Source organism: Protopterus annectens, chromosome 6.part0 (assembly GCF_019279795.1).
Source record: "Protopterus annectens isolate FY-2018-M chromosome 6.part0, PAN1.0, whole genome shotgun sequence".
In the NCBI taxonomy this organism is placed as follows: Eukaryota; Metazoa; Chordata; order Ceratodontiformes; family Protopteridae; genus Protopterus; species Protopterus annectens.
This window is the reverse complement of record NC_056737.1, coordinates 1918836125-1918848465: the sequence shown is the minus strand read 5'-3', so window position 1 is coordinate 1918848465 and position 12341 is coordinate 1918836125. Positions and strand designations below refer to the sequence as shown.

At 41.8% G+C, this 12341-nt stretch overlaps 1 protein-coding gene across 1 annotated transcript in view; it reads left to right on the top strand.

Annotated features, from left to right (window-relative positions):
* Window positions 1-12341, top strand: part of ABCB6 (ATP binding cassette subfamily B member 6 (Langereis blood group)) — a 1916984-nt gene that overhangs the window by 1395535 nt on the left and 509108 nt on the right. The window contains exon 16 of the mRNA XM_044075230.1: window positions 7512-7686. Coding sequence (XP_043931165.1) covers window positions 7512-7686 — 175 coding nt within the window. The remainder of the gene's footprint in view (window positions 1-7511; window positions 7687-12341) is intronic.

The window sequence follows — 12341 nt, the reverse complement described above, 5'->3', positions numbered from 1 at the left end:
TTCCAATTCTCTTGAACAGGCATCCTTGTGAAGCAGAGTTCCTCCCTACCCATATTTAAGTACAACTCTGATCGATTGATGGAGATCAGAAATTCACCCTGGTTTGGTGCTAGTGTCTCTGATAGACAGAGGCAGGCAGTAAATCACTCCACATATAAATCAAATTTGTAGGTCACATTTAGATTGCATGGCTAGGCTTATAAGGGCCCTAGTGGTCATTAGCTTAGTACGCACTTATGAACATGTTTGTATTTGTTTGTCATTCATGCTGGCTGCAGTGATCTGGTGTTCTAGAGGATGCATACTTACCTGTCAGATGTTCCTGTTGGATATTATCCAGTTGTAAAGTGCTGCGTTAGTGTACAGCTCCTTGGTGATGCAGCATTGTGTATAGTGCCAGGATATGCAGCTGTTAGCTGCAGGAGGATCATGCCGCCAGTAATGCGCATGCACACACTTACACACGACAGTTCAGTGAATGACACCCTTTCTGGTTGATGTACCTGTCTGGATAGCCATCTGAAGGTGCCTTAATGTATGCATGTGTACATACTGTTGCATTAAGTACTTGTGGGATGTATGCTAATTTAAAGAATCATTCTAGTGCTGTTTTACAGCCACTTTTTCTAAGAACATTAGTGTGGTTTCCACCTCATGCCACATTACAGTCAAAAAGTAGGCTGTGATATGGGAAATATGGCTTGGGATGCTCCAGCAGTGTCACCCTCAAGTGGAATGTCACAAAGACCAGTATACCTAATGGTCAGGTAGAATTTTGATTCTAATGGGATTGTGTTTCCTCAAAGGCCATGTGCAGTTTTGAATGGTGCGCACTTCTAAAGCAGTTTGCATGAAATTTTTGTCAAAAAAGTGTCTGTGACCTCCTTCCTGGAAAGCTAGTCCAGCAGATGTCTCTAGTATTACCTATAAGGCTGTTGTCTTAGCTCTGCAGCTGTCAAGTCATACCCCTTAATCACTAATTTTGCTGCAGATGCTAGAACGTTTGCTTTGTGAGTGCAGAATTTTAGAAATGTGGTATGCACTGTCAATGTTTGTTTCCACCTTTAAAGCTCTCAGTATCTTTGTCACAGAATGTCACATAGGCCACACATGTTCACTATGTGATCAAGCATTTCTGCAGTTACATAGGGAGTCTTCAACCTTTCTTTTGAAATCACAGACATTTTGCATATATTTTCAGCGCTGACACAGCTAGGGTTGCCTCCTTTTCAAATGCCCAAAGTGGGACATTTTTAGTACAAATGTCAGATTTTGCAGGCCGAAACATACCTATGGCCAGTACAAAGGACAGAACTTCACTTTTTTTGCCTAAATAAAGCTTATTCTTGTCACAATTTAGCTGCTTATTCTGTTTCATATAACATTTGGGTGTTTCAGATACAGAAGAACTGTTTATGCAACTATTACATAAAATATAGGAAATGTTTTTGTCCTAAAATCTCAGGACATTTGCCATTTTTACAATTTTTTTGCAGGACACAACTGCCCTCGCAAGTGGGACAGGTGGTAACCCTAGACACAGCATACTGTGTATTGCTGAATTTTGGGGGAAATCCAGCTCTCAGAGTTGCAACATAATGCTAACTTGGTAACTAACTAATGATAAATCCTACAGTGTATTGTGTGTCTTTAAATATGTCTAAGGTATCACAAAAGAGGAGGGAGGAGAAGTCTTTAAAGGAAATGTTCGTAGCAGTATTGGATGTCTTGCAGATAAACAGATGAGATTCGAGAAAAGTACTTTGGTTTGTGACTATTGTATAAACTATGCAGAGGCAGGAAGTTTGTAAGCTGGGGATAAAGAGTAAAGAATGGTATGCAGAACTTAACAAAGAATGATTAAGTATTTCTGACTTGGGATGCTTTAGATTTGGAAATCAGAGAAGATATTCAACTAAGTTGGAGTGATACATTTTAAGAGCCAGTTTTATGGAACTTTTGTCTAGGTCTTAACCTACAAAATGTTACCTGTTAAAGTAGTTATGAGGTGTAAAACAGAGAGAAAAGGCATTGTTTGGTGGAAGGCTGTAAAGAGAGAGACTGTAAAATAAAATATTTAATTTTTTGAGGTTAGCAGATAAATCATTTTAAATGTGAAAGATTACAGGCATAACCATCAAAATTGTTTATGGAGTGTATAGTAATGTCAGGAAGAGAGAAGGTTAGATAAATTAGTTGCACTGTGTGTGTGTAATTAGGTATATGAAAATGTATATGATAAATAGACAACATGGAACAGCTACAACACTGATTAAAAATAATTAATTGTAACTGGAAATATATGCAACTTGGAAGGCTTGAAAATGTTATTATATTTGTGGAAGATTTTTTATTTATATATTTTTCTTTTTCAGTAAGAAGAGACGTGAAATGAATGGTATTTTATTTGTAAATGAAACAGTTTACTATGTCAAATGTTGATTTTTTTTTTAATTATGTTTAAATAATTTTTAAATGTATGTAAAACATGAAGTAATCAGTACAGCAACCCTTATTTATTTCATTAAGAAGCATGGGATCTTAAACGTTCACCTGAACTGTCACCAGCTCAGGCAGATGGGACTGCAGTTTAATGGCTCATCAAGAGGGCAGGACCTTCAAAGTACTGCATTGTGCTGTCAGTACTGGAACATGAATCCAAGTACCTGGTGTAGGGATAGAACGCACAACTTTCTGATGTAAGCTTGTGATGCTTGGTACTGTACTAAGTATGCATACTAAATAGATAAGTGATGCCAAAATAACCTTGTTTCTTTAAGCTACTTACATAAGCCCACCTTTGGTCCATGAAGTACGTCTTCAAATGTCTTTTTTTGTCCTCTTTTTCAACTCTATCCACAATTATCAAACCTGAATGTGTTATTAGACCATTTGTTCACCCCTTCCAGTGTCCCAGGGATAGCATGGGGAGTTGAACTGTGGATCAAATAGGTCATCTTGGAGACATTTAGTGTTTTTGTATGTTTCTAACTACTCTCCCATCCCCTGTGGCAGTCTGTTGGTATGCTGCTTAAAAGGGGGTTTGTAGTGCTTGCCCACTGGTATGCATGTGCTTAAACACACATACATACTGAATCCAGCTAAATATTGCTAGCTTCTTGGCAAGCTGAAGTGTCTGTTCTCTGTTTGCAGTGGCCCTGACCACCAGCTAGCATCAGCCATGTAGCAGACCAAATCTCCACCATCTGCCACTCCTATGCAGGTCCTCTTGTGCTTGGACTAAATAGTTGATCTTGTATCGCTGAGATTGCAGTCAGAGCTCCATTCCTGTGCACCAGAGATCCATTTGCAAATAGTGCATTTTGTGTTATGTAGCCTGCCTGCATCTCCCACTCATTTATATACTCTGCAATAATGATTTATGTAACATGTACAGATAGGTGCAGTACCCACACAGGGATTCAGGCTTGTTTGTGAAGTATAGTGACTAACCTTTATATGCTCAGTCATTAGCGAATTCTGGGCTTTAGCCTAGGTCAACTTGCTTGTGTACCAGGGATTTTCCCATTCTCTGTTAGGTAAATCAAATCCTCTACCTTTGTGCTGGGGACAGCAATCTCCTTGCACCTCTGTTGTGGTTTTCATTCCTTGTGGGTTGCAACTTTGGAGTTAGTACATACAGGCAGTGGGGGTGCAAAGGCGCTTGCCCACTTAGGAAAACACTTTTTTTTATATATTTTTATGTTTCTAGATGCTTTTTGTATTCCAGGGGATTTACTCATTTGTTGCTGTTTTGTGAATTAATTATAAATGAGCCGAAGTCTCACATGGGCTTACTATTTCAATGCAATGATTTTTAAAACATATTATAACAGGATTTTATTTAAAGAAGAATGCTGGCCTGTTAATATTGTCTAATACTGTCAAGCACTCAGGTCACTCCAAGGCAAGTACAAATATGACTCAGTCATTGTCCATGCTGGTGTGAATGACCTGAGACGTACCTCCCTGGACTACATGAAAAGAGACATAAAGGAGCTCTCTGAGAATGTAGCCCAGGCCGGTATGACCTTGAGTAGCATCTTACCCTCACCAAGAATGATGCCACAATATGAAGACAAGATGATCAATTTCAACAGTTGGCTTAAGTACTGGTGTCATTCAAAGGGGATCCAATGCCTGTCAGCTTGGGATGATATGCTCGACAAGCCACGATGCTTCGCTAGGGACGGCTTGCACCTGTCACCCCTGGGCTTTGGATATTGGCAATGGCTCTTGCTACCCCATAGTGCCTTTTTAGGCAAGGCTCAAAAGACAAACCCACCTCCATAAGTATCACAAGGGATAAGAAACTAAGAGTAATGCTACTCAACGCCAGAAGTCTAAACCTCAAGATGCACGCACTCGAAACTCTCCTTAGCATGGAGAACATCGATATCTGTGCAGTAACAGAAACCTGGTTCAGGGCTCCCGAGAGCACCCCAGCACTACCAGGTTATACCTCATACCATGCTTTTCAGCCCCAAAACTTGGACTGAACCACAAACTGAGGGGGAGTATCGATATTCATCAAAGATGCCCACACCTCCAGGTTGGTGGCAAAGCACGAAGCATCAGAGACTATCCATGTGCAACTAACAGTGGGTAAAACTGCCTTCCAGTTTATAGCCTGCTACAGACCACCCTCCCAAACCCAGGAACCCCACTCGGCCTTCCTGAGAACACTGGAAAATATGAAGGTCTCTCCAAACACCATTATATTGGGTGACTTCAACTACCCAAACATAGACTGGGAGCATTACTCTAGCTCCAACACCCTAGCCCAAAGGTTCCTAGAATTTATAAACTCAAATGCTATGGAACAACTTGTTACCACTCCCACAAGAGGGGAAAACATACTGGACCTGATCATCACCAACCTGGGGACTCTATGCTCCAGACCAGAAGTGTATCCCTCACTGGTAAGATCAGACCATAAACTAATCTCACTGGATATTCACATCCCGACCCCATTCCATGCCCAGAAAACCACAGTGAAAAACTTCTCTGAAGCAAATTTCACACTCCTCAAAACTGAGGTGGAATCCTTCAAAGCCCCCGGGCCTGTGGAAAATACAGCCCAGACCGCAGAATCCTTTATAAACGCATTCTATGAACACCTTCAGGAATGCATGGATCATGCTATCCCAAATAAAACCAAGACCCAATCCTCCAAAGGCAGACGTCCTGTCTGGTGGACCCCAGCCATAAACAAACTATACAATAGAAGGAGGAAGCTACTAAATGATAGAGCAAAATCCCAAAAAGGGAAGGCATCACTGATCAGTATTAGCAAAAAACTACGGGCACACATAAAATTGTCTAAGGCTAGCTTAGAGAGAAAAATTGCACAGGACACTAAGGATAATCACAAGGCTTTCTTTAGTTATGTTAGGAACCTGGGTGGTAATTCCCAGATATGCTCAGAATTAGTCCAAAATGACAAAAAATACACCAAACCCACAGACATTGCCAACATCCTAGCTGACAGGTTCAGCGCAAACTCCCCCCCCCACCAAAAGGGCAAATATCTATCCCAGCAGAGTGCTGCCCCCCTGACATCTCAGATGCTCAGGTAAGAGCCGCCTCTCCAAAGCAAAAAACACAGCATCAATGGGACCAGATGGTGTCCCAGGCTGCGTCCTACATGAACTCCAAGAAGAGCTAAACCCAAACATAAAACTACTGTTCAATCTCAGCCTTACTACAGGATATGTGCCCAAAGAGTGGCGTACAGCAACAGTGGTCCCTCTCCATAAAGGTGGTGCCTCAACAGATCCTGGAAACTATCGCCCCATAAGCCTGACAAGCTTGGTCTGCAAAGCTATGGAAAGGATCATCATGGACCTCATAAATAAAGATATTGGGCACCTACAAACACTGGATCCTACCCAGTTCGGCTTTGTTAAGGGCAGATCCTGCCTCTTAAACCTGGTTGATTTCTTAGAAACAGTCACCAAGGCCATTGACGAGGGAAAGGTGGTCCACACAGCCTACCTGGACCTCGCAAAAGCCTTCGATACAATACCCCACTCGGGCATTATAAATAAGCTCACCAGCTTAAATATAAACCCCTATGTCACTAGATGGATTGCAAACTGGCTCAAGGACAGAACCCACATGGTTAGAATTGCTGGAGCCATGTCAGACTCCAAACCAGTTACAAGTGGTGTCCCGCAAGGCTCAGTCCTGGGACCTCTCTTGTTCGGTATATATTTCTCGGAGGTACAGGCCAACACGGAAGGACTATGGCTGACCAAGTTCGCAGATGACTGCAAACTGGGCACCATAATCGACTCTTCAGTCGACACAAGCATCCTCCAAAAGGGCCTCATAGAAACAGACAACTGGTGCCAGAGCCATGGCCTCAAGCTAAATGCCAAAAGTGTATAGTCATCCCTTTGGCAAAAACAAAGTGCCACAAATTACCACATAGGTGGTAATCCATTAAGTACAGAAGAAGTAATTAGGGACCTGGGGACCCAAGTTGATAGCAATCTCTCATTTGACAACCACGTGGCCAAAGTGGTTAGAAAAACATTTTATATAGCCCACCTAATCATGAAGGGATTCACATCTAGATCAGGGGGGTCATCGTGCCTCTTTACTCATCCCTCATCAGGCCCATAATTGAGTACAATGCCCCTTTTGGGATGTACCTTACCAGACACCTGCAGCAACTGGAAAGACCCCAAAAGTACCTCACCAAGAGGATCAAAGGGCTTAAACAGATGCCATATGCTGCCCGGTTAAAGAAACTCCATCTCTACTCAGTGGCATACCGCCTGCTCAGAGGCGATCTGTGCCTGACATATAAAGCCATGTCCAACCCGGAATTAATGGACATGCTGCACCTCAGAAAATCCAAATCCCATCGAGCTACGCTCGAGAGACTTGAACCTCAGCACTGAAATAAATAGGACATGCTGGAGGGACAGATTCATAACCCAGAGGCTCCCTTCACTCTGGAATAAAATCCCAGTCCAGGTTAGGCAGAGTCTCTCATTGACTCTCTTCAAGAGGAATCTTGATGAGTGGATGGGAGATCGTAGGTTTACCCCGGGTATCACTTCTGTGTCACTGTTAGACAGAGGCACAGTATACTAACCTCGAAAAAGGGCATAGCAAAATAAATTTAAAATGGGTGGCGAAAGCCAAACACATTCTGGCTAGGCTTATAAATGCCCTAGGGCAGATAGCCTAGTATGAACCTATGAACCTGTAATAAAAGTGTGTTTTTCAAAAAATATATCTAAATATATCCATTCACAAATACATTAGTTTGTGAGATACTGTATAAAACTGCACATGAGTTTGTTGTAGAGAAGTTTTCCAAGTATTCAGAAGTGCTGTGTGGACATGTATTTAGTTGTTTCAGAAATACTTACAAATAACCTTAATTTGTGAAACAGTGAAGTAGTGCAGCTGTTATTACGTACTGTATAAGTGAGCTAATCTGTCATAAATATTCATTTATTTCATGAAAGCCTGTTATTTTTGTTTGCTTTCAGGTAAAGCAGGCATCCCTCCGTGCTCATATTGGAGTGGTCCCTCAGGATACAGTTCTTTTTAATGACACTATCCAGAACAATATTCGTTATGGCAGAGTCGGTGCAAGTGATGAAGAGGTGGAACAAGCAGCCCAGGCAGCAGACATTCACGATCGGATCATTTCTTTCCCAGATGGTGAGACTGTGTCTTTGTTTTAAATTCCTGGTTTCTTCAGCATTTCTAGGATGCCAGTTTGTACATTGTTATACAGTTTAATGGGGGGGGGGGGTTCAGTTTTGGCCAATTAATCTTTCAAAACGAATTTGTATACACTCACTTGTGAAACTAAGATTGAATCTGAGAAGTGAGCATGTGGTTGGGATCTAATGATGTAACCACACAGAGTCGTGGGCCATATTTGGTTATTACAACAACGTGAGTGTTATGGTGAGCACATTTCTGTGGCACTGCAATGCTTATCAGAGCAACTGTTAAGACTGCTTACATAATCAGATGAAGATAAGACAACAAAAAACAGAACAGCAATGCCGCTGCAAATAGTTTGGAATGGTGCATAACTGTCAGTGTAAGAGGAAGCTTGGAAGTTATCAGGTGTCGAGTGAGGAGAAAGTAAATACATTTAAATTGATTTCAGTGTGTGCCAGATGACTGCAAGGGGAGTATGTGACTGCAGCTGCATATGAAAATCATTTTATCTGGAGAGTGCTGACTGAAAGCTAATCTTTCTCTCTGACACCAGAATGCTACTTTCAGTTTTTGGCTGTTGAATGTTTTGTAAGAAGATGTTCTTCCTGACAACATGTACTGCTTACATACTAATGTGTTTGCCATATAGAGTGCTTGTTGTAGCCAGATTTTTAGAACCATTGGCAGTGGATGTGCTGAATTGCCACATGTTTTCTGGAGAGCCTCCATACTCTAGTATCTAGTGGTGTGATTGGGAAGTGTAGGATGTGCTATGTGTAAAGCAGTACAGTTTATGCTTCTGTATTTTGAAGCTTAAAAATGACAGGTGCTGGAGTGTTGTAAGCACTGCACTAAGAACAAGACCCATGTTAGTCAGGAAATGTGTTTATTTTTAACTCATACTTGGAGACATAGCAGTACCCCTTCATTCTGAATGGAGAACATTCACATGCTCTTAGTGACCTGATAGACTGTGTGTGAGTGCAGAAGGTGAGGACGCATTAAGAAATTGTATTGATTTTTAATGTATGGGTTTTTCAGCTGTCTGATTATCTGAACAGGACCATTGTGTGTGAAATTTCATGGACTGCATGCTGCTGGGCGTTAACGTGTGACATTAGAACTGCAGCCTTTCTTTAGGTAAACCAAAGTCACTTTTAGTAGTAGTATTTTATCCAGACCTGTGAATTTGCAAAACAGTTTATGTAGTACACTTTTGTTTACGAGAGCTACCATAGGTTCATATCTACTTCCTAAGCTATTGATTTGTAAGGATCTTACATTTCCATGGTAGTTTTTAGCCCTCATATTTTGCAAATGAGTAACTCAGGTGTGTGCAGAACAAGGATATGTTGAGACATTTACCTGCTGCACCTGTCCTCGAGAGAAATGGATGCTAGACCGGGGTGAATTTTTGGTTTCCCATACATTCACCCAAAGTACATTTGAGTAGAGTGACAGAAGTACTTTGTTTTATATGTAGTGGAAGACCGTTCTATAGAGGTTAATCTTTGTGATACATACCTATCCCTCCAATATGCCCTGTTTGTGCTACAAGAGAGAGTGAGATCCTTTGAGTGGGTGTTCAACTTACCTTTGGACTTACAAACCTATAATCAGTTTGGTAAGATAGTCTGTTGAGGCTGTATACATGAGACAGAGCTGATGTTTTAGTAGGCAATGCATTGCTGAGAATAGGGACAAGGCTTTGAGATGGTATGCATAATTTTTGTGATTTAAGCCCATGATTTTTGTAGTTAGGAAATAATGTAGTCACTCCAGCTGTGATAAGTGTTTGGACTGGGAAATACCGAATGTAGAATTATATTCAGTGACTGACTTGATGAGAGCTGAATACAGTAAGATAATTACATATGTAGACCTGTACACCATGCGTTTAGATATAAGCTTTATGATGAAAAGGATTTGCTTACAATAGTGGGCACATGGTAATCGAAGGACAGTTTGTTGTTGACATAGGTTCCCAGATTATGAGATCAGCTTTCAGGAGTGTATTGTCAATATGTTAGTTACAAGGAAAGCCATGTATGATGAAAGTTGTAATTATATATTGCTTGGCATTTAATTTTAGTCCATGGTTTTGACACCAGCTATTTGTTTGGGAAAGGCTGGAGGATTTTGCTGTTCTTTGAGGAGTTTATGATTGAACCAGATTTGCAGTAGTCTGTAGAATTGGTCATTCAGAAACCAATTAGCATTTGCTTTGACCTCCAAAAAGTAAATGCCAAAGAGGAGTGGCCCCAAGGACTGTATCCTGGGGTACACAGTTAGTGACAGGTCTTTTGGAGGAGGTAGAACTGCCCATCCGTAATGTCATGGCTTCTGTTAGTGAACCAATTTGCTATCCATTGAGTTACATAGGAATGTATATGTAACTGGGAGAGTTTATCTAAGACACCGGCATGTGGGATGGTGTTTAATGTCTTTGTAAGGTCAAGAAATCTGGTGTACCAATGTGCTCATCCATTGCATTGGTTTACTAGGTTAAGTCGGCAGAATCTGCACTTGATGTATCCAAACTGGCTTGAGGTAAGGGTTTATAGGTTACCTATACCCTTACTTATTAATTCCCAGGCTGAGCTGATCAGCACACTACCCTGGTAAATAAATAAATAAGTAAATAAATATATGTATATATATATATATATATATATATATATAGGTTCATAGGTAGATACTAGGCTATTGACCCTAGGGCCTATATAAGCCTAGCCAAAAAGGCACCCTGGCTTTCACCACCAACGAAAATTATTCTCCTGTGTCCCTGTCGAGCAGAGCCACAGAATTGATCCCCGGGGTGAATTTCCTATCTCCCATCCAATCATGATTTTTCTTGAGTGCTAATGAGTGGCTTTGTCTGATATAGATAGGTAGTTTGTTCCAGAGTATGGGAAGTCTCTGGGACAGGACTCTATCCCTCCAGCATGTTCTCTTTATTGTGGTGACAAGGTTTAGGTCCCTACAGCATGTAGCTCGGAGGGATTGGGATTTCCTTAAGTGGAGCATATCCAACAGCTCTGGGTTTGACATAGCTTTGTATGTTGGGCAGAGATCTCCTCTGAGTAGGCAATATGCGAAGGAGTAAAGCTGGAGTTTTTTTGAGACAGTCTGCATAGGCCATCTGTTTGAGGCCGGTAATCCTCTTTGTGAGATATTTCTGCCGCCTTTCCAGTTGTTGTAGATGTCTTGTGAGGTGCATACCAAAAGGGGCACTGTATTTTATAATGGGTCTAATGAGTGACGAGTAGAGGTGAACAATGACCTCTTTTTTTCCTGGATGAGAAACATTTTGTGATGAGGTGTGCCACGTAGAAGGATTTCCTGACTACTGCGGCGATGTGATTATCAAAGGAGAGACTACTAAGGTCTCTTATCACACTTTCGGTGTTAAGTAGACTACCGCCTATGTGGTAGTTCATGGGTACAGAGTTTTTACCAAAAGGTTGCCAATGCACTTTTTGCTGTTGAGCTTGAGGCCATGGCTTTGACACCAGGCGTCTGTCTCAGTGAGGCCCTTTTGTAGTATGTCCACATCATTAAGAGTTTCGATTATGGCTCCTAGTTTGCAGTCATCTGCAAAATTAGTTAGCCTGTACTTCAGAGAAGTAGATACCAAACAGGAGAGAGGAACCAGGACTGAACCCTGTGATGTTCTTCGTGTTTCACTGTTGCAGTCATTATAGTTGGGTAATCTGCTGGCAGGTTGCCCTCAGTTGGCCTGAATAACAAAGTCTTGGGTCCTGCGTCGGTTGCTGTCTCCTCTTCCATGACGTCAGGTCGTCAGGGGTATAAAACATGCAGCTGACGCCATTTTATTCAGTCTTTTTGCCGCTCGGTAGCAGAAGCAGTTCGCAAGTCCAGTCAGCCGACTCCTGAAATTTTCGCATTCGAGTTTCAGAACTGAAGTCTTCAAACTGAAGCCAAGTACCCCATTGGGGAAACTTTTTCTTGCTCCTTACCGATGTCAGTAAAAGTTAATAATTGCATTACTTGTGGGAAGCAAATACCTCGTAAGGATTTTCATTTATACTGTATTCCTTGCCTAGGCCCAGATTATATCGTGCCTTGCCGTCGGGTTTGTGCTAGATTTAACCAACGCACTATTAAGCGTCAGTACAGTTTTGCTTCTAAATATTTTGGATCAAGATTTAATTCTCCTGAAATGTCGTCTGTTAGTATTCCGACTACTGGAGTTCTCAAAAAACGCAAATAAAAAGACAGAGACAGCCAGTTGTCGGTTCGCCGGTACTCAGTGAGGCACTTTCACAGCCCCTGATACCCGCTACTTTTGAGTCGCAGGCCACTCCCGAGACCCATGCAGAGTCCGGTATGCCGCGAGATTCTCAGAGTATTGAACCCGTGGATGTCTCTCCCTTGGATGTGTCCGGTGCCGCTGAGCAGGCACTGGCTTCTGAAGGTGTTTTCAGGCCTCAACATTTTTATATAAAACCGACGCCAGCCTCAAAAAGCAGGTCAAAAGCATCTTCTATGTCTAAAAAACTGATGCATGAGCCACGTGCTCAGGCCCCTATGCCTAAAAAACAGATGATCAAAATGGCCAAGGACTGAATTACCTTGATCAGGGTTCCCAACCCCCCCCCCCCCCTTGCTAAGAGGCCTAG